This window comes from Heterodontus francisci, chromosome 9 (assembly GCF_036365525.1).
Source record: "Heterodontus francisci isolate sHetFra1 chromosome 9, sHetFra1.hap1, whole genome shotgun sequence".
Classification (NCBI taxonomy): domain Eukaryota; kingdom Metazoa; phylum Chordata; class Chondrichthyes; order Heterodontiformes; family Heterodontidae; genus Heterodontus; species Heterodontus francisci.
This window is the reverse complement of record NC_090379.1, coordinates 85,263,879-85,287,225: the sequence shown is the minus strand read 5'-3', so window position 1 is coordinate 85,287,225 and position 23,347 is coordinate 85,263,879. Positions and strand designations below refer to the sequence as shown.

Sequence of the window (23,347 nt, the reverse complement as noted above, 5' to 3'; positions counted from 1 at the left end):
AGCACTGATGGGAGATGAATTATGATACCTCGCTGGTTTAGATATTTAAGCGCCACATCATTTGGTGATTTTTTGGCCTTAACTTAAGGCATAATAGAGCAAATGCACCTCAGTAAAAGAACGCAGATTGTGAAATACTGGCCTATGAATTTGCATATCACGTGCTGTTAAAGGTTATTTATATTTTTAACGTTATCATTCGGATTTTTGGATACTGATATTTGTGAGCCAGCTTCTGGCATTTAAACTGCTAAATCTAGCTCCCTTGCCCTAGCAGCATACTGGTGAACCAGGCTTATCGTAGGCCTGCAAAGCCGCTGTTGAGATAAGGGAGCTGCACTTAGCATTGTAAATGCCAAAAGCTGGTGAATACATACCAGTCCCTGAGACATGGATTGAAACAGCGCCAAAAGAAAGATGTCTTTAGTGAAAACAGGCTGTGTAGAAACATAGAACATAGAAAAATAGGAGCAGGAGTAGGCCATTCGGCCCTTTGAGCCTGCTCCGTCATTCATTATGATCATGGCTGATCATCCAACTCAGTAGCCTGTTCCTGCTGTCGACCCATACCCTTATAATACTTTAGACCCCAGAGCTATATCTAACTCCTTGAAAACAAACAATGTTTTGGCCTCAACTGCTTTCTGTGGTAGTGAATTCCACTGGCTCACCACTCTCTGGGTAAAGAAATTTCTCCTCATCTCAGTCCTGAAGGTTTACATCCTTCCTCCAAGTGTAATTGAACATGCTGCTACTAAGTTATAATGTTCCAAATTTTAGTACTCAGGATAGTAGGAACTTGGGAACAGAAATCATTTGGAATTAAATTTGAAGGGCTTTTGGGAATATTAGTAGGTTGTGTATCTGAGATACACTGCTGTATCACTGCTTACCCATCTTCTTCCTCCTTCCCCCAAGAAATTGCAATGATGGGGTGGTGGGGCGGGAGGTGCGGGAGAAGAAGAGTGATTCACTGTTGTTCATCATATTCAAATATAGACCCATTTAAAAAGTGTAAATGTGCATTAGCTTTCTTCCATGGTGTAGTCTCTGTGAAATACATGGCTGTTTTGAATGCTCTTAAATGGCGTTCATGCTTTTCAAGCTTTAATGATCACATGCTGATTCCACTTGCATTGTTTATGTCTTATGTTTTAAGAATTGCATTATATTTTGTGATTTGAGCTACAGTCCTTGAGACACCTAGAGATCAAAAGAATAAATGACACAATTAAAAAATTGCATTTTGATTTCTAATAAACTCACATGACAAACACAGATTAAAACTGAAACTCTGCTATTTAATTAATAGCTATTCTGAACTTTTGAGCTTTAACCAATGCCTAAAATTGATCGCCAGAGCTGGCTGGCAGCCATAAAGACGGGGCTAAAGTGTGGCGAGTCGAAGAGACTTAGCAGTTGGCAGTAAAAAAGACAGAAGTGCAAGGGGAGAGCCAACTGCGAAACAGCCCTGACAACCAATTTTATCTGCAGGGTCACTAGGGAGACACTTGAGCTTTGTGTTTAAAAACAACCTTTACTGGCTGTCACATGCCTTAAGCTAAATAAGCAACAGGAGTCTTGGTGGCCAAAGGAGTTATTTACAGAGAAGTGGCATGTCGAGATTTATGGTGGTCAGGAGGTTTTGACTTGCTGTTGGGGTGTGGACTGTTTTGAAGGCAGTTGGAGATCAGCCTGCCAAGAGAGAAACACCCAACTCATCTTTCTTTACATCCTTGAGAAACCTTGGAAAATCCAGTGAATGCTGGCTGAAACCCCTGATGCCGCATTTCTCCTGAGAAACTCCTTGAAAGCCTGCCAGATTAATTCTCGATGCCACCTGAAAAGAACTGCTCCAGAAAAGATCCCAGTGACCCGTTTCTGTGTATCTGGACAGCAGACCAAAGGACAACTGATATCATTCCCTAACATCTTTTCTTTCAAGAATGAACGAGTATTTGGCCAAGTTTTTTTTTTGTCTTTTTGTAAAGTTAATCTCTGCAGAGAAAACTTTTTTATCTAACCAGTGGGTGTGTCTGTGTTGGATATCTAGAAGGGAATATCTACTTACGTTCATATTTCAAACTGTGTGTTAATGCTTTGCATCGTTACTAGATAAGTCTTGTTTTATAATAAATAATTTTATTGTTTTATTAAAGAAACCTGGTTGTTGTATTTTATTCTGGGATAAAGAGTATAGTATATGATTGGCCGTATTGGTAACTGGGTAAGCATTTAAAATATACGTTGTGACCTGTGGAGAAGTGGAATTAGAGAAAGACAGTGCATTCCTCCCACCTCGATCATAACTGATGTTAAACTGATTCCTGCCTGTTTTACCAGTATTGTGGCCAACATTTACCCCTCAATCAACAGCATTCAAACAAATTGTTTGGACATTTATCTCATTGCTATATGTTAGACCTTGCTGTGCACAAATTGTCTGTGTGTTTGCCTATACTACAATAGTGATTAATCTTCACGAGAACTTCATTGCTGTGAAGCACTTTAGGACATCTTGAGGATGTGAATAGTGTTATACAAAATGCAAGTTTTTCTTTTTCTTTCTGCATATGCTATTTTCAGAGTGTATTGAACTATTTCTGGGCCAAATAAAAACATTTATGATCTTTCAATATGAACCTTTGGGTATTGTAGGGCAATATGATTTATATCATTTATGTTAACATAATTTTTGCTTATCTTGTGTAGTTTTGAAAGTATTGTCCTAATGTTATAAGGTTATGTGCGGTCAGTAATTCTGGTGCTCTTTTATGCGGAATAACTAGAAAAGCGGGGCATGCGACTTCTGATTGCATCCGCCATTAAAAGAAAAGAGACTTGCATTTATATAGTGCCTTTCGCAATCTCAATGTCTCAGAGTGCTGTACAGCCAATGAAGTATTTCTGAAGTGTAGTCATTGTAATGTAGGAAATGCAACAGCCAATTTCTGCACAGCAAGCTCCCACATAGAAGCAGTGTGGTAATTTCCAGATAATCTGTTTTTTTAGTGATGTTGCATCATCTCTTTTTAGTGGCCTTTATACCATTGGTACAGTAACATTTTTATGAATGGAAAGATAACTAGACATTTGTCAGACTTCAGTGCAAATAAATTAATTTTGTGTTTCATACCAGGTGATTCATTTGCACAGTTCCGCTTTGCTGAGGAAAAGGAGTGGGAAGTCGAGGTTCCTTCGAGTAAACAGGTATAGTTTTGCAAACTTGTCCAATACTATTATTATGTTTTAGATTTTTAACCTCCTAGAAATTCTAAAATCATAGAAATCTCAGCACAGGAGGAGCCCATTTGACACATCATGCCTGTGTAATGCCACATTAGAAATCTGTACTCGAATCCCATCTCCTTTCAATGTCCCATTCTCACATACAAAAAATACTTATTAAATACCGAACTGCATTCAGATGATGATCCTACTTACTTAGTGTTTGTCCTAAGTAACATTCAAGTTGCATTTTAGCCTTGATGTGCCATTTACCAGACTCTCTTGAGTTTAAGCTATATCTTTTTTGTCAAAATCAGTTTACAAAAATCTGGGGCTAACTATAAAACTGGCGAGCTGTATACCTAGCAAAAAGAGTTGCAAAGCAAAATTGTTTTCCTTTATTTTCCCCTTGTGTGTAACTGATTTCTGAAAATTTGGTCTTGATGACAGGATATGGCACATAAAAGTAGCAGTTTGATTGGCCCATGGTGTCGCATAGAAATTTTTGTGAATGGAAATCTTTATGATAATTTAATAGCTAGACTATTTTCAAATGGTAGGCAAGCAGCATTGACTTAATAATAAACTCAACCAGCTGTCAAGAAGCTATCCACAGGAGCACATTAAATGTTGGCAGAAATTTTCTGTACATATCAAGTAACCATGAAGAAAGGTAACTCTGACAGGCATCCCTGGAAAACAACACTAGGAGTCTTGGAACATAGTCTAGAATCTTAATCATATTATTCCTGGCCTTTTAGTGTCCCTTCCCTGATCCAGAAGAGAACTGAAGATATGCTACTTTAATAATATAGGCATTAAATTCATGAAATGAATCAGAAACATCCAGTGCTATCATGATAGCTGATGCAGATATTTAATTTTCTTTCTCTTCCACTGACTGGTATCCTGAACCTCAGGGTCATCAAAGGCTTGTTATCCAATGTAGCTACAATGTATTCATTTCCATCATCGCAACGGGAGGTGGTGGGGGTGGGGGGGGGGTGCGGGGAGGACCTCTGCTTGGGACAGTCTCCGTGGTAACAATAGTTTTGGTAAGCTTACTGGCAATATCTTAAATAGAAAAACTTGCCTTTTATATAATCCCTTTCATGGCCTTAGGGTATCGCAAAACCACTCTATAGCCAATAAATTACTTTTGAAGTGCAGTCACTGTTGAAATGTAGGAAAATGCAGCTGCAAGTTTCACACAGCAAGATCCCATAACTGGAATGAGATAAATGGTCACATAATCTGTTTTAGTGATGTTGGTTGAGGGATGATGTTGGCCAGGGCATCAGGAGAATTCCTCTGCTCCTCTTCACATTGTGCCAGAAGGGGCCATCGTTTAAAGTCTCATTTGAAAAACAGCACTTCAATAACACTCACTTAGTACAGCGCTGTCAGCCTAGATTATGTGCTCAAGTCCCTGGAGTGGGGCTTGACCACAGAACCTCTGACTCTGATAACTAGAAGAACTAGATTCTTGCATTGAGTATGAATATGGCGCAGTGGTGTAGAAGTGGAATTCTTGGTGCTATATTTATCAACTGTGGGACTGTGTGCCACAGTTTCACGAATATGAAGCACAACATTTATTTTTTAACTTCTCACCATCTTGTCCATCTCTCCTCTCTTAAAAGGCATTGAGCATCTTCTGGCTATATGGGCAATGGTTCCTTCCAGTACTATATTCAATTAGCTGTTATGCATGTGTGAGTCTTGGGCATGAGTGTCATCACCCTGCTCAACTATGAGAGGCAGCACAGCTGAGCTTAAATATTGTCTTCATTTTATGTCTGCAAGAACACTTTCAGAAGGGATCACAAAGAAGCAAGAACCTGGTGGTTTTTTTCAATCCGTATTGCAGCAATACTGAAACCAGTTACAATGCTCCTACTGACACGCTGGCACAGATCAGTTAAGGGAGACCAGCAAGATTGAACCTAGGACCATTCTAGCTTGTGTGCCTGAGCTAAACGCACTGAACAATTGAAGAACAGATGAGCATAATATTTGTGTTCCCATTATGTAATTTTCCTGTGCTACAATGTTGAGGGGTATTAATAATATCAAGGAGCTCATAGTTGATGCATGAAGTTTTGGCATAGAACACAGTCATTTTTACATTGAGTAAGTAGGGGTCAATTCTGAAATCTTGCCTTTCCTTCTCCCTTTTCCTTTACCTTTGGTAAAGTGGGGGCTCACAGTCTAGTTCAGAGGTGGATTTGTTCTTTATTGTTAGAACTTTATGTATGGCAAATGTGTACACACTTTACATTTCAGAAAGAATAGTGACACCTTTGGTAGTAAGCAAGACTTTGTACTTTATAAAGATAATGTTGAAAGCGGTTGATATTGGTTCATTTGCTGAATCCTCAGCACCTGCTCCTCCGTGGAATTTATTTCAGCTGTCTCTGTGTGACTAAAGGTGTGCTTTAGGTCGATGCTGCCTCTTAGTATACAGAGAGGTTGACATGTTCCCTGTGTCATGAGGGAAAGTAGTTGTGTGTCTCACCAGAACTTTAGCATGTTTATGCTGATGTTTCCTAGCTTTATTGGGTTTAACCCAAATTTCAGAATAAATTTTTTAGGATGTAGGTACCCCTAAAATTAGAAACTTTTTAAATATCAGGCAGAATATACTATGTAGGATTTGGGAAGATGCAGAAAGGCTCAAAAGAACCGGGCCTAGAAATTCTATAATGCTGCATCCATTTAACAGCCTAAGGACCCGATATGGTGGGTGATATGCAGCACTCATTCCACACTGGAAGTGTGCCACCCACCTCATTAGATCCGGCTGCTCAATGGCAATTCAGCGTATGCATCTGAAACAGGCATTCGGCCCATTACATATGCAAATTAAGAACCCTACTGCCCGTTTCAGGTCCCTTTGCAAATGGCCACCATGTGCTGTGCATACTGTGCACAGATTGTTCAGGCATTCAACAGCCAAAGTGGGGTTCTTAGAGGGTCCACTGGAGGCTGACAAGTAAGTTCAACATTTGTTACTTTTCTTATTGTGCAGTTCCACATTAAAACCGTGGACTGCTGCTGGCCACCTCTCTCCGCTCCCGATTGCCTTCCCCCTCTGCACTCTTCTGAGGCCTTCAACTGGTGTCTGAACCAGCCAATCTCACTGGTACCCATCTGAGTGGTCTCCAGGGCCACAAATGGTGCTTGCAGTTTGTCATACTATCCTAATGAGGCTGGTGACCAATTTAGCATGGTCCTATCACCAGTTATTTTTTTATTATTTGCCTCACAGGATGTGGGCATCGCAGGCATGGCCAGCATTTGTTGCCTATCCCCAATTGTCCCTGAGAAGGTGGTGGTGAGCTGCCTTCTTGAACCGCTGCTGTCCATCTGGTGTAGGTAAACCCACAGTGCTGTGAGGGAGGGAGTCACAGGATTTTGATCTAGTGACAGGGAAGAACAGCGATATATTTCCAAGTCAGGATGGTGTGTGGCTTAGAGGGGAACTTGCGGATGGTGGTGTTCCCACATGTCTGCTGCCCTTGTCCTTCTCGGTGGTAGAGGTCAGAGTTTTGGAAGGTGCTATCGAAGGAGCCTTGGTGAGTTGTTGCAATGCATCTTATAGATGGTGCACACTGCAGCCACTGTGCATTAGTGGTGGAGGAAGTGAATGTTTGAGCTGATAGGTGGGGTGATGATCAAGCGGGCTGTTTTGTCCTGGATGGTGTCAAGCTTCCTGAGTGTTGTTGGAGCCGCACTCATCCAGGCAAGTGGAGAGTATGCCATTCCTGACCTGTGCCTTGTAGATGGTGGATAGGCTTTGGGGAGTCAGGAGGTGGGTAACTCGCTGCAGAACTCCCAGCCTCTGACCTGCGCTTATAGCCATAGAATTTATATGGCTGGTTCAGTTCAGTTTCTGGTCGATGGTAACCCCCAGGATGTTAATAGTGGGGGATTTAGTGATGGTAATGCTGTTGAATGTCAAGGGAGATGGTTAGATTCTCTCTTGTTGGAGATCATCATTGCCTGGCACTTGTGTGGTGCAAATATGATTTGCAACTTCTCAACCCAAGCCTGAATGTTGTCCAGGACTTGCTGTATGTGGACACAGACTGCTTCAGTATCTGAGGAATTGTGAATGGTATGGAACATCATACAGTCTTCAATGAACATCCCCACTTCTGACATTATGATGGAGGCAACGTCATTGATGAAGCAGCTGAAAATGGTTGGGCCTAGGACACTACCCTGAGGAACTCCTGCAGTGATGTTATGGGGCTGAGATGATTGACCTCCAACAACCACCACCATCTTCCTTTCTGCTAGCTATGACTCCAACCAGTGAAGAGTTTCCCCCGATTCTCATTGACTTCCATTTGTCTAAGGCTCCTTGATGCCACACTCGGTCAAATGCTGCCTTGATATCAAGGGCAGTCACTCTTACCTCACCTCTTGAGTTCAGCTCTTTGTCCATGTTTGGAGCAAGGCTGTAATGAAGTAAGGAGCCGAATGGCCCTGGCAGATCCCAAACTGAGCATCAGTGAGCAGGTTATTGCTGTTTAAGTGGTGCTTGATAACATTGTCGATGACATCTTCCATCACTTTGCTAATGAGCGAGAGTAAACTGATGGGATGGTAATCAGCCAGATTGGATTTGTCCTGCTTTTTTGGACAGGGCATCTCTGGGCAATTTTTCACATTGTCAGGTAGATGCGAGCGTTGATTAGATGTGGCAGGACGGGAAAGCTTTGATCTGATCCGTTGTTTGTGGAATCAGTTAGCTGTTTCCATCGCCTGCTACTTCAGGTGTTTGGCATACAAGTGTTGTAGCTTCACCAGATTGGCACCTCATTTTTGCTCTGCTGCTCTCCTCGTTGAACCAGGGTTGGTCCCTGGCTTGATCGTAATGGTAGAGTGGGGGATATGCCAGGCCATGATGTTACAGATTGGGGTTAAATACAATTCTGCTGCTGCTGATGGTCCACAGCACCTCATGTGCAGTTTTGAGCTACTAGATTTGTTCTGAACTTATCCCATTTAGCAGGGTGGGAGTGCCACGCAACACGATGGTGGGTATCCTTAGTTTGAAGACGGGACTTGATCTTCAAAGATGTAGGACAGATGCATCAGTGGCAGATAGATTGGTGAGGACAATGTCTAGTAGGTTTTCCCCTCTTGTTGGTTCCCTCATCACTTGTCGCAGGTCCAGCCTGGTAGATATGTCCTTCAGGACCCGACAGTTCAGTCAATAATGGTGCTACCAAGTCACTCTTGTGATGAGCATTGAAGTCCCCCACTTTGAGTACATTTTGTGCCCTTGCCACCTTCAGTGCTTCTTCCAATTGGTGTTCAACATGGAGAAACACTGATTCATTAGCTGAGGTTGGGGGGAGGGTGGTTGGCGGTAGGTGGTAATCAGCAGGAAGTTTCCTTGCCCATGTTTGACCTGATGCCATGAGACTTCATGGGGTCCGGAGTCAATGTTGAGGACTCCCAGGGCAACTCCCTCCCTCTTGTATACCACTGTGCCGCCATCTTTGATGGGTCTGTCCTGCGGTGGGACAGGACATACCCAGGGATGGTGATGGTGGTGTCTGGGACATTGGATGTAAGGTATGATTCAATGAGTATGACTATGTCAGGCTGTTGCTTGGCTAGTCTGTGGGACAGATCTCCCAATTTTGGCACAAGTCCTCAGATGTTTGTAAGGAGGACTTTGCTGGGTCGTCAGGGCTGGGTTTGCTATTGTTGTTTACAGTGCCTAGGTCAATGCTAGGTGTTTCATCCAGTTTTGTTCCTTTTCAAATTTTGGTAGGGGTTTTGTACAACTGAATTGCTCAGCCATTTCAGAGGGCAGTGAAGAGTCAACCGCATTGCTGTGGGTCTGGAGTCACATGTAGGCCAGATCAGATAATGACAGCTGATTCGCTTCCCTAAAGGCCATTAGCGAACCAGATGGGTTTTAGTGACAATTGATGTTAGTTTTGTGGTCGCCATTACTGAGACTAGCTTTCAATTCCAGATTTTTATTCATTAATTGAATTTATTACTTAATTGAATTTAAATTCCACCAGCTGCTGTGGTGGGATTTGAACCCATGTCCCTGGAGTATTAGCTTGGGTCTCTGGATTACTACAGTGACATTACCACTATGCCACCATCTCATATGATGCATTGGCATCATGTCCGAATTCAGGTGCAATCCAGTTGTAGGCCCAAGGGTCTCTTGTGATGTTCTTGTTTGTTTGTTTGTTTGACTTCTCCTTGATTTTTGAGCTTGGAGGATAACAAAATTCAGAAGAAAGACAATTTCCTGTCAAACTTTGAAGATGAGCAATTAGGGATACAACCTGCTCCCTTTATCAATAAAAAAAACTATAAAAACAATGAAATAAAATGATGCTGTTTATTCTAAAACATTAATATATAGTAAATGCATTCTTTAATTAAAATTTAATCACTGGGCAAACACAACCGACTCTTTTAAGATAGACACCTATTCAGAAAAGCTACAGTATTGACATTCAGTTTCTCATTTTGAAGATGGACAGGATGCAGTTGTTTGTGACTTGATAGACTTTATCTAGTGATTTAAAGAATAATTTGACTACTGTGCGCATATGGAGAGACTAGCGGAAATATATCTCAGCATGTTGCAGATTTATGCTCAATCTATGTAAGCTTGAGTAAATATTAAGGTATGCAGATATTGGTACTTTCCTGTGTGTGGCCTAATATCTTCTGTATATGGTTGAGTTTAAATAATGAAATCTTTTGGAATATGGGGCTTTAAAGTTTTATATTTTCACTACATATCACATGATGGTTTACAGCAATCAGTAGGCATTTACAACAAAAAAAATAGAAAATACTTATAACTGAAAGTCAGAAAATATCAGAATTTACTCTTGAACTGACAAACTTTACGATAAGTGTAGGATAAGGAAGGCCACTGGAGTATGAAATTCTATAATTGGATGATTCCTGTAACATTTTCCATCCCGTTGACCTCCAGCCCGATTTGTTCAGCTTCTCATGAAGGTTAATGGCTCCTGCTGGGATATGGTTCCACGGACAGCAAAAGGTTTTGTATCTAGGCCGTGTGCTGAACCAGACAATTCTGGATTCAAGCCTGACTATCTCTTCAGTTGACATCCACATGTGGACTTTCCAGTAGGGCCCACTAATTGGGTGGCGCAGTGGCTAGCACCGCTGCCTCACAGCTCCAGCGACCCGGGTTCGATTCTGGGTACTGCCTGTGTGGAGTTTGCAAGTTCTCCCAGTGACCGCGTGGGTTTCCGCCGGGTCCTCCGGTTTCCTCCCATAGCCAAAGACTTGCAGGTTGATAGGTAAATTGGCCATTGTAAATTGCCGCTAGTGTAGGTAGGTGGTAGGAGAATTGTGGGGATGTGGTAGGGAATATGGGATTAATGTAGGATTAGTATAAAGCGGGTGGTTGATGGTCGGCACGGACTCAGTGGGCCGAAGGGCCTGTTTCAGTGCTGTATCTCTAAATAAATAAATAATTCTCAGGAGTTGAGTTTTCTGCTCATATACTGACAAACAGTGGGATTAGTTGTAGGCTAAAAGCCTACTAAGCACATAACCTAGGCCCTTCCTCAGCTGGACAACATAGTGCCACACCACATGCTGTGTTTACCAACAGAGTCCATTTGAGGGACATGATAGTATTCTAAATTCTGATGTTTAAGTTGATTACAAATGTCAACGTATCTTGCTTATTTTTGAGTAATTTTTCATGGTCTTCTGATTATCTTTTGGTATGTTCAAAATTAAAGGACATGTGGTTTCAATGGGAAAACAATATTGTACTGCCTCTTTCGCAGAGCTGAATTTAATTTCTATTCAAATATGCCTTGGAAATATTGTAATGCATATTTAGTCCCTGCTTAATTACTTATGCACCAATGTGCTGTTGTGTATTTCAGATATCACCTTTGTTTGTAGACTGTCAATCCCTGGCTCAGTCCCTTCAGGAACTCCCCCTCTACCTTAGACTGAATGTGGAAGCTGAGTTGGTACAGGTAGGATTCCTTTATTAAACCTGTCCACAACACAGAAAAGTTTACTGAGAATTTTGCTTATAGCCAGATGTCAAACATTTTTACCTTTAGTTTATCTTTCAGATTGACCTGGTGGGTGTATTTATTGAAAATAAAGAACAGCGTTGTTTGTATCTATACTTTGATTTCTGAATGTACGTTATGCTCTTTACTACTTACATATAGCTCTCTGCCAGTGCTATATTTAATTCAGTTGCTAGGAGATGTTTAAGAGCAGTGATAAGTGTCCTGCTAGCCATTCCCTCCCACAAGCAATGAAGCTGAAATCAGCAACTCAACCATATGATAGATTGAACTTGCGTTCCACTGCTCTGTGGGGCTATGTGTTCAAATGGTACAGGAGTAGGGTTTTGTATTTAGTTAAATGATTGGCTTTATGATGCTTTATTGCTATATGGAGCTTCACAAAATCAGACATTGGATAATTGGATAATTACTGTGAAAATCCAAATCGTTTACAGAGATCACGGTCTCAGTTTTTGTATATCAGGTGGTGTGAAGCTGAATAGTTCGTACCTTTCAGTTTATGTCTGATTTTGTGGTTGGAGAAGAAATGAATTGTAATTAGATAATTGCAGGAGAATCAAAGAATGATACAGCACAGAAAGAGCTATCCAGTTAATTCTACTCCCCTGCTCTTTCTCCATAGCCTGACAAATGTTCCCTCTTCAAGTCTTTTTCGCATTTGCTTTTGAAAATGACTATTGAACCTGCTTCTACCGTTCCAGATCATCTTAATTCATTGTGTATCTTTTTTCCTCATGTCACCTCTGGTTATTTTGTAAATTACCGTAAATCTGTGTTTTCTGGTTACTGACCCTTTTGCTACTGGAAACAGTTTCACCTTATTTTGAACACCTCTGTCCCTCTTAACCTTCTCTGCTCTAAAGAGAACAATCTCAGCTTCTCTAGATTTTCCACACAACTGAAGTCCTGCTTCATTGGTACCATTCTAATAAATCTCCTCTCCAAGACCTTGATATCCTTCTCAGAATGTGATGTGCAGAATTGGCCGCAATACTCCAGCAGGACCTAGCCAGTCTTTTATAAAGGTTCAGCATAACTACTTGCTTTTGTACTCTAAGCCTCTATTTTATAAAGCCAAGGATCCCATATGCCTATTTAATAGCCTCCTCAACTTGTCACGCCACCTTCAAAGATTTGTGTGTGTACACTCCCAGGTTTCTCTGTTCCTGCCATAGTATCCTCATCAATCCTCTCAATTACTTTATCAGAGAAGTCAATCAAGTTAGTCAAACATGATTTGCCTTCAACAAATCTGTGCTGGTATTCATTTCCAAGTGCCAATTAATTTTATCCCGGATTATTATCTCAAAATTTCCACCACCACTGACGCTAAGCTGTCTGGCCTGTAATTGCTATGTTTATCCCTCTCCCCTTTTCTAAATAAAGGTGTAACATTTGCAATTCTCCAGTCCTCCATCACCACTCTAAAGAAGATTGAAAGATTGTGGCCGGACCCTCCACAATGCCCATTCTTCTCTCAGCATCTGGCCCACGTAACTCTGCTGCTTTGAGTGCTGCCAACATTTTAAGTATCTACTCCTTTACTGTGAGGAACTAGGAATGAGAAGAAAAATGGGAACTATTTGAATCTTAGAGTAAAAGCTGAGAAATTGCAGTCATCAAATACTTTTTATATAGTTCTTTTTCACATTTCTCAGACAGATTTCAAAGTTCTTCACAATGAATTACTTTGTCATGTTGGCAAATTTAGTCTCTTCAATTAGCTTTCCTTTTTTTATAATCCTTCAAATTTAGATAACTCCTCCTGCAGAACTACCACAGATGAGAATGATGAGTATGCATGATGGCCTAAGCAAATTTAGCCAGTTTAGAGCACAAGCAACAGGTGTGGACAACATCCCAGTCAACTCTGTGCCTGAGGATCCAAGCAAAAATACCTTCAGCCTCATGCTCAACCCTGTAACACAAGCACCTGAGAGTGCTCCTCCTGCATCTCAGCAACCACCAGACAAGCTAGACGAGGAGCTGGATTTTTTACTTCAATTAGAAACGCCCGTCAGCAAAAATAATGATATTTTCTTAAAGGGAGCTCAGGATGTAGAAGTTCTCTGTGATCCTGGAACTGGTAAGAAGAATCATTCGTTTGAAGCTGATTTTTGTTTAAAGTGCTGGAAGTAATTGATGACCTTTTACTAAAATAGCATTAAATTCTTGTTTTTGAATATACATAAATTATAATGGTATTTGATTCAATTTAGTATGCTTTCCACTGTACTTGCTAATATGGTAAATTACATTAATTTCATGTAATATGATAAATATATCATACATACAGATAAACAGTCATTGTTACACTTTATGAAGTTAGAGCTACTTCCCCCTGATACAAAGGGGGCACATTGAATTTAGTTTATGAAAAAAAAGGAAGAAAAAAAAAACGGTTTTATGCATAATTTTACAATCACAACTGTCCTTTTCTTCAAGTGAGCTGTTAACCTGGCATATACTTATTGTGCATATTAATCTCAACATGGAAGTCAGATTGCCTGTACATGGCCCGTAAGCACTGAAACTAGTTTGTATTTTACATGTTGTTGTGACATCATTATTTATTTTCTTTTAAACAGATTCGTCTGGTGCCGACATGACAGACAGTACAAATTCACAAGCAGCAGAAACAGTTAAGAAGCTTAACCCTGAGGAGGAACTGGAAGATTGGTTAGATAGCATGATATCATAATGTTACCATGACAATCTTGCAAGTGTAGAAATGAAAACTAAAAGACTGTAAACAGTTGGGTAATTGTTAGGACATGTTTCTTTTTGAATTCATTGCTGCTATAGCATGTATTCCATCGCTGGCCAGTTAAGCAGATATTAACAAGAGTGTCTAATGGTGTAAATTTGGGCGGCACAGTGGCGCAGTGATTAGCACCGCAGCCTCACAGCTCCGGCGACCCGGGTTCAGTTCTGGGTATTGCCTGTGTGGAGTTTGCAAGTTCTCCCTGTGACCACGTGTGTTTCCGCCGGGTGCTCCTGTTTCCTCCCACCGCCAAAGACTTGCAGGTTGATAGGTAAATTGGCCATTGTAAATTGCCCTTAGTGTAGGTGGTGGGAATAACTCGGTGGGCCGAAGGGCCTGTTTCTTTCTATGATTCTATAAATGGTAATGTGCATATCAAGATTTATGCTTACACCCAAAGACTTGCAGGTTGATAGGTGAATTGGCCATTATAAATTGCCACTGGTATAGGTAGGTGGTAGGGGAATATAGGGACAGGTGAGGTAGGAATATGGGATTAGTGTAAATGGGTGGTTAATGGTCGGCACAGACTTGGTGGGCCGAATGGCTTAGATTCAGAAACCGAATTCTAAATCAAATTGTATGTAAAATAAAATTGCAGAGTCATGGTGTAATGGAAATTGTAAAGTCCGTAAATAAAATTACCTGTTACTGTAATTAAAGTAGATTTTAAAAACAATCCCGTTTCAACAACCTTGCATCTGCTTTCACTTCCATGGCCAAGGATTTCCTATCCCATGCTATATATGGTGTGCCTCCAAACCAATGACGGCAGTTACAGAGCAGATTGTAGAATAATGTGCTGTCAGTAATCATTTTCAGAATAAACAGATAAAATCTTGTAAAAAGGGTACATTATTGAATTTCATTTGCTTTATTTCAAAACTGTGCATCGCATCACAAACAGTCAGCACTGACAAATTCATCTTTCTTAATACTGAATGATTTGAAATAGAAGCTTTTAGGTTGTGATTGCTTTTAATTTGAAGGAAAGGTGTACGGGAAGCACACAGCCAATGCACAAGAAAGATTAAGTGTTACAGAATTTCATAAAATTAAATGTCATATCCAGTAACAACTTCATAAATTATCAGCTCAGCTGCTGCCGTGGCAAGCACAATGAGATCAATCTTAAGGTCATACAGCAAGACTCACCACTGTGAACAAACAGAACAAATTCTAATGTAGCTTTTTTTGAAGAGCATAAACTAGAAAACAGAACATACATATTGTTGCATAGCTTTTACTACATGTAAGGCACAATTTTTTCCAATGCTTTCTTGCAGTTTGTAATTCTTGCTTTGCTGTGGATCTGTCTAATCAATTAATCAACAACCACAGAAAAGGTTAACTTAAAATATCAGAATTGAAAGTGTTATGAAGATAAGTATTACAGTTTGGATACTTAAAGCTGAATGTCTCTGTGTTTAAGACAGTTGCATTTTCAACATCTTTCACATTTATTCTCATTTTGCCTCGGAATAGTAAATACCTGTGCACTCCATTTTCCATTATATGCTTATGTCAAGCTCCATGTGTTCAGTCAGTCGATAAATTCAACAAGCGTTTTCATTATCCAAGCTGATCCTCATACTGTTTGCGGAAACAGTCTCCAGCAGGGAAAAAGTCCCAGCAGCGCTCCTGGTACATCTTCCATACAAAAGACTCCTTAAATTGATGGACAAAAAGATATGATCAAAATTATTTTTAATGCACACTAGCATAGATAGACAATTTTGTACTGTTTTACTTTGCCCTTTCATTCCCTGCTTTGCGCAGTTTGGCTCTGTGGTAGCAATCTCACCACTCAGCGAGTCAGAAGTCAAAATTCTCACCCTTGTTTTCAAACCCCTCCATGGCCTTGTGCCACCCTATTTTCTGTAATCTCCTTCAGCCCTTCTACAGTCCCCTAATTCTGGCCTCCTGAGCATCCTAACTTTAATCATTCCACCATTGGTGGCTGTGCCTTCAGCTGTCTGGGCCCTAAACTCTGAAATTCACTTCCGAAACTGCCCTTCCTACCTCGCTTTTCTCCTTTAAGATGTTGCTTAAAACCTACCTCTTTGACTAAGCTTTTAGCCATCTGTCTTAATATCACCGTATGTGGCTTGATGCCCAAATTTGTTAACGCTCCTGTGAAGCGCCTTGGGACATTTTACTGTGTTAAATAAATGTTGGTAATCTAAACCAGGATTCAGGTAAACCAGCTTCTAATCATCACTCCAGCTATGATTTGATAAATATGCCATCATAGTTCTGGAGAAATAGTGGGTGGAGAGAGGTGGGATGGCTGCTATGATGTGTGAATGAAGAAAGAACTGGGGGCTGCCTTCTCTTTGCAATGAAAGATATCTTTCACACAGCATGGACCCTCTTAACCATTCCCTCGGGCTCTGTTAGCTGGTACTCAGTCAAAATTAGTTCCAAGTTAAAAATTAACTGGTATTGGATCCTGGGGCTTTATACAGGCCAAAGTAGGAAATGTATTAATGTCAGATCGTAAAGTTTTCTGGAAATTTTTTAGCACGTTTTCCCTAGAACTAACTGACGTTGGCCAAGTTTCTGTGAAAGATGCTCTTATTTAAATAACAATGGAGACCCTTTCAAGGTAGGCAATGTGTAATCTAACTCGGTCACATGGGCCATAAAGTTGCTGTGGAAAAAAGAAGTATTAGGTGAGGGAGGGAAGGTACACTGTTGGGGGCCGAGTATAGGAAGAACATAAGAAATAGAAACAAGACTAGTCCATACAGCCCCTCAAACCTACCCCACCATTCAATAAGATCATAACTGAACTTTTAGGTCAACTCCACCTTCCCGCCCTCTCCTTTGATTCTGTTAGTGCCCAAAAATCTATTGATCTTTGTCTTGAATATACTCAACGACTGAGCATCCACAGTCCTCTGCGGTAGTGTTCCAAAGATGCACAACCCCGAGTCAGAAATTTCTCCTTATCTCTGTCCTAAATGGCCGACCCCTTCTCCTGTGACTATGACTCCCAGTTCTGGACTCTCCAGCCAGAGGAAACAACCTCTTAGCACCTACCCTATCAAGCTCTAAGAATTTTATATGGTACAATAAGATCCCTCTGATTTTTCTGAACACCAGTGAATCCAGGCCCATTCTACTCAATCTCACCTCAAAGGACAGCCCTCTCATCTCAGGAACTAATCTAGTGAAGCTTTGTGGCACCCCCCCCCCCCCCCCTCTAAGGTGCGTATAATCTTTCTTTAGGAAAGGAGAGCACAATTGTACACGATCTTCTCGGTGGCAGCGAGGCTCCATGGCGGCCCCCCCCCCACCGCTTGGCGATGGGACCCAATTTTAAATATTTAAATAAAGAGCGTGAATAAATTAACGTACCTTTCACTGTGATCATGCTGGCGATCTTCTGTGCGGCGGCTGGCATTCACATGCCTTCACTTTCCCGTCCAGGGAAAGCTGGTGGAACCGAGGTGGGGCAGTGGGGAGCTTAAGATCTTTAGTGTAGTTGGGGAGGGGGCAGTCAACTCAATGTGTCATGCAGAGGTGGAGGGGGCGAGGAGAGGGGTGACCTCTGCACTTTGCGCAGTTCGGGGGCGGGGGCGGGAAGGTCACATATTAAATGTAAGTGTTCTGTGAGAGGGAACGGTGCAGCAATTTACTTTTCTTTGGTGGGTGGGTGGGTGGAGTATGGGTATCACATTGGCATGGCAGCAAAACGGCTAAATGTTTGTGGAATGTGGGCATTGCTGGCTAAGTCAGCATTTATTGCCATCCCTAATTGCCCTTAAACCTGCTAGGCCATTTCAGAGGGTATTTTTAAGAGTCAACCACATTCTTGTGGGTCTGGAGTCACATGTAGGCCAGACCCGGTAAGGACAGCAGATTTCCTTCCTTCCTTAAAGGACATTAGTGAACCAGATTGGTTTTTGCAACAATCGACAATGGTTTCATGGTCACATTAGACTAGATTTTTTAATTCCAGATATATTAATTGAATTCAAATTTCACCATCTGCCGTGGTGGGATTCAAACCCATGTCCCCACAGCATTAGCCTGAGCTCTGGATTAGTAGTCCAGTAACATTACCCCTACACCACCACCTGTGCAATGAAAAGTAAACTAAAAAATGTACTCTCGAACTACAAGCCAAACACTGTCCTAAGTAATATTGAATTATAAAAAATAAAAACAGTTGAGGGGAGCTGATTATCATTCTCAAGTGGTTATAAGAACTTTAATAAATTGGAAGCAGTTGAAGCCAAACATAAAAATCAAATCATTTTTTCTGAATAAAATAACTTTTATCTGTACCTTGAATAATTTGCAAAAGGAACATTTTTTTTTGGTGGGGGGGGGGTGGGGTATGGACTTCAACTGTGCAGGTCTGGCAGCCCTTTAAAAATGGTGCCAGCGCCTGTGCAGAGACAGCTGATGCTGTTGCCAGCATCGCAGAGCCTGCCCTGCCACGTGATTGGCAGGGGGGGGGGGGGGGGAAGAGAGGCCGGACCGCCCAGCGTATGCAGATGAGCCGCTGCGTGCTAGATTACGGCGGCACTTTTCGCCTGCCGCCGCTGTCATTAGCGGGAGAATAAAATTCAGCCCCAGGTGTGGTCTCACCAAAGCCCTACATAATTGCAATAAAAGCTAAGAGTAAAGTTGCCACAAAGGGATTGGAATGTAACATACCATTTTCCTTCCTAATTGCTTGCTGTATCAGCATATTCAAATTATGTGATACATACAAATACAAGGACCCCACATCCCTCTGAATAACTAATATTTATCAGGCTCTCACCTTTCAAGAAACATTCTGTTTTTCCCTGCTTCCCACCGAAGTGGATAATTTTGCACTTCCCCACATTATACTCTACCTGCCATCTTCTTACATTAATCACTTATTTTTTATTCATTCGTGGGCTGTGGGCTTCACTGGCTAGGCCAACATTTATTGCCAAATTACCCTTGAGAAGGTGGTGGTGAGCTGCCTTCTTGAACTGCTGCAGTCCTTGGGATGTATGCCATTTCTTAGACTTTGTAGTGATAACCAGTCTTGTCTATATCCTTTCTCAACTTCTTTGCATCCTCCTCATAGCTTACTTTCCCACCTAACTACCGTCAGCAAATTTGGATATGTTACATTTGGTCCCCTCATCATTGATACAGCTTGTAAATAGCTGAGGCCCCAAGCACTGATCCTTGCAACAGTCCACTAGTTACACCCTCAAAAAACTCTCACAGTCGTCAAACACAATTTTTAATAAAACGATGTTGACTCTGCCTAATCATATTGTGCTTTTCCAAGAGACCTGCTATCACATCCTTAATGATAGATTTTAGTTTTATATCCTGTACCTGGGCTGCGAGCATTGAACTCTGACCTGCAAAAGCATTACAGCACTCAAAGCTAACATTCCTCTGCTTGGTTGAGCACAAAACAAAAATCCAATACAACGTTATTGATTCATATTCAACATATTGCTACTTACCTGACCAGTGTGTTCAGTTTCATCTTTATTTATGAGGTACATCATGAAGAACCTAAAAAACAGAAAACACTTGTGACCTACAGTTAAATTAACTTCTGCTTCCTATCATCTTTGAAAGGCATAATTATTCAATGCAGTGAAAGAAATGTTCTGTGAGAACCCAGGGCTGGAATCTCAGTGTATAAATATCACAATGTATTTAGTACTTTAATATTTTGTGGACATTGTGGTCATGAAAATCATTATCTTTTAAGTAGATGCAGGGTGTTAGCAGGGCAGTCAATGGCAGTTTATGGGATGGTGCCCAGTTACATTGCACTTCTATTCTGTTTGGCCTGCACCAGGATTTTTCAAGGACTGGGAGCGAGCATTGTTTACATCTACCCCATTTGCTGGCAATGTCAGGGAAAGGAATAGGACACTCAGGATGATCTCATCTGACCAAATTCCTCCCAGTGCCATCGCTGTTGCCACCAATGTTCTCCACATCTGCATGAAGCAGGCATATAACGAATGCTGTTGCTTACCAAAAGGATGCTTTCCTTTCAGTGCAAATGACTGGAGGCTATCAGCCTTTCTTGAAAAGGATCTGATTTTACAAACAAATTTCCTCTTTGGCCAATTCAACCAGCTTTCCTCCCTAGTGCTTTGCCAAATCCACCCACCCACCCCCCCACACAATTTCCTCCAATATTTAAATATTTTCAATTTCTGCTTGGAAAGTTTGCCAAAACTGATTATCTTTTGGATGTTAATACTATTCAAAAGTCCACAAGCATGAAATGTCCCAAATTGCTTTGACACCTCAATTATCACATCAATTCTGTCATATCCAGTTCACTAAGATGACCAAATGGAAATAAAGACTGAAAGCTGTGGCTTTGAATTTGACGGCAGCATAAATATCTCTGCGCCCATTATTCTCGGGAGCAGGTGCTGTAACTGCACTGCTTCCTTCCCCACCTAATGGTAATGATACTCTGGGAATTTGAATGCAGCCAGCATTGCCTTGGGCCAGTGGACAGACTGTCATGGCAGAGGGGCAGGACATGGTTTTAGGAGCCTCCACTTGTGATGCCCTAGTCACCAGTAAACCATTACTCTCTGACTCTGGTCATTCCCCTGGTACATCCCTCATTTCCACTCCCTTATGTCCAAGGGACACAGACTTGAAAGGATACGGCACACAAATGTTTTAGCCATTCACCACCAGATCTGGCTGGACCACATTAAAGCACTATCAGGCCTTGCTATTGTCTGCTAAAACTGGAATGCAAAGATAACCCCCAGCTTCTTTACTGCTAGCCATGTTCTTCAACCCCTTTCCCCTGTCTCCTCCACCCTCACTTCTCACTGTGTGAGAAGCTCATGGACTTTTTTTTATTACTAAGATTGAGACATCCAATCAGCTGCCTCTGCCACGTCCGTCTCTTCCACGAGCCCACCAGGTCAAACGTCCTCTAAAGTTCCCTGCTACCCCAGCCCTGAACTTGCATCTTTCTCTAGTTTCTCTCCCATCACCCCTCATGCCTTCTCCGAGCTCATCTTGACTATGAGATACACCTCTTGCTCCCTCAATCCTATTCCCACAAAACTGCTGACTACCCAACTTCCCCTCCTGGTTCCCATGTTAGTCAATATTGTTAACAGCTCCCTCTCCTCAGATTGTGTCCCACTCTCCTGTAAATCTGCCTTCATCAGCCCTCTCCTCAAAAAAACAACCCTTGACTCGACTGTCCTTGCAAACTACCGTCCCATCTCCAACCTCCCGTTTCTCTCCAAAGTCTTTGCACATGTTCTGATGAAGGGTCACAGACCTGAAATGTTAACTCTGCTGCTCTCTCCACCGATGCTGCCAGTGCTGCTGAGTATTTCCAGCACTTCTTGTTTTTATTTCTGATTTCCAGCACCTGCAGTATTTTGCTTTTATCTTTGTACGTGTTGTTGCCTCCCAAATCTGTGCCCATCTTTCCCAGAACTCCATATTTGAATCCCTCCAATCAGGTTTTGCTGCGGTCACAGTACCGAAATGGCTCTTATCAGAGTGACAAAAGGGATCCTGTGTGACTGTGACAAAGGTAAACATTCCATCCTCATCCTTCTTGAGCTGTCTGCAGACTTTGATGCGATCAACCACACCATCTTTCTCCAACGCCTCTCCCCTGGTTCCATTCTCACCTATCTAATCATATCTAGAGAATCACTTGCAATGGCTTCTCTTCCTGCTCCTGTACCATTATCTCCGCAGTCCCCCAAGGATCCATCCTGGCATCTTCCCACCCCCACTGCCCCCCATTTCTCACCTACGTGCTGTCCCTCGGCGACATCATCTGAAAGCACAGGTTAGTTAGAAAGCACATGTATGGTAATGACACCCAGCTCTACCTCATCAACTCCTCCACTGTTGCTAATTTGTCAGACTGCTTATTTGACATCCAGTACTGGATGACCAGAAATTTCATCCAATTAAATATTGGGAAGATTGAAGCCATTGTTTTTGGACCATGCTCCAAACTCCATTCCCAAGCTACCGACTCCATCTCTCTCCCTAGCTAACAGTCTGAGGCTAAAACAGTCTGCTCGCAACCTTGCTGTCATACTTCAGTCTGAGATAAGCGACCGACCACATATTTGCGCCATTACTAAGACCATCTATTTCCACCTCCTTAACATTGCCTGACTTTGCCCTGTCTCAGCTCATCTGCTGCTGAAACCCTCAGCCATGCCTTTGTTACCTCTAGTCTTGACTAAATTTCCAACACACTGTTAGCTGATCTCCTACATTCTACCCTGTGTTAATCTGAGTCAGAACTCTGCTGCCCGTGTTTTAAATTGCACCATGCCCTGTTCACCTATCACCTCTGTGTTCACAGTCAAGCAATGTCTTGATTTTAAAGTTCTCATCCTTGTTTTCAAATCCCTCACCTCTCCCTATCTCGGTCATCTTCTCTAGCCCACAACCCTCCTAGATATCTACACTCATCTTATTCTGGCCTCTTGAGCATCCTGATTTTAATTACTCCACCATTGGTGGTCATGGCTTCAGTTGCCTAGGCCATAAGCTCTGGAATTCTCTCCCTAAACTCTGTGCCTCCCTAACCCCTTTAAATCACTCTTAAAACCTAACTCTTTCACCAAGCTTTTAGACATCTGATCTAATATCTCCTTATGTGGCTCGGTGTCATATTTTGTTTTATAACCCTTCTGTGAAGTGCCTTGGGATGTTTTATTAAGTTAAAGATGCTGTGTAATTATAAGTCATTGTAATATAATGGCTTCTCACATCTCAACTCTAAGTCCTATCAGCTGAAAGAGCCAAACTCAAACTGAGTTTGAATTGGTGGGAATTGTGATAAGGTGGGGAGTAGGGAGCAAGAGAAGGACTAGGGGATAATAAAAGCAAAATACTGCGGGTGCTGGAAATCTGAAATGAAAACAAGAAATGCTGGAAATGCTCAGCAGGTCTGGCAGCATCTGTGGAGAGAGAAGCAGAGTTAACGTTTCAGGTCAGTGACCCTTCTTTAGAACTGGCAAATATTAGAAATGTGAAAGGTTTTAAGCAAGTAAAGCGGGGGTGGGGCAAGAGATAGCAAAGGAGAAGGTGTAGATAGGACAAGGTCACAGAGAATAACTGACCAGAAGGTCATGGAGCAAAGGCAAATAATATGTTAATAGTGTGTTGAAAGACAAAGCATTAGTACAGATAGGGTGTTAACGGACTGAAAACTGAACAGCTGCAGTACAAACATGAAAAAAACAGTGGGTAGGCAAACTGAACAAACTAAGATAAAACA

The 23,347-nt window shown here is 41.7% G+C and overlaps 2 protein-coding genes across 2 annotated transcripts in view; one reads left to right on the top strand and one right to left on the bottom strand.

Moving 5' to 3' along the window:
- aven (apoptosis, caspase activation inhibitor) overlaps positions 1-14,930 on the top strand; it is a 90,022-nt gene extending 75,092 nt beyond the window's left edge. Inside the window, exons 3-6 of the mRNA XM_068039416.1 lie at positions 3,140-3,210; positions 11,157-11,252; positions 13,074-13,404; positions 13,907-14,930. Coding sequence (XP_067895517.1) covers positions 3,140-3,210; positions 11,157-11,252; positions 13,074-13,404; positions 13,907-14,019 — 611 coding nt within the window. The 3' untranslated portion in view covers positions 14,020-14,930. The remainder of the gene's footprint in view (positions 1-3,139; positions 3,211-11,156; positions 11,253-13,073; positions 13,405-13,906) is intronic.
- A 592-nt stretch (positions 14,931-15,522) lies between these two features.
- The window catches only part of ryr3 (ryanodine receptor 3), a 423,842-nt gene continuing 416,017 nt past the window's right edge, over positions 15,523-23,347 (bottom strand). The window contains exons 104-105 of the mRNA XM_068038163.1: positions 19,554-19,605; positions 15,523-15,750 (exon numbers count right to left, since the gene is read on the bottom strand). Coding sequence (XP_067894264.1) covers positions 15,655-15,750; positions 19,554-19,605 — 148 coding nt within the window. The 3' untranslated portion in view covers positions 15,523-15,654. The remainder of the gene's footprint in view (positions 15,751-19,553; positions 19,606-23,347) is intronic.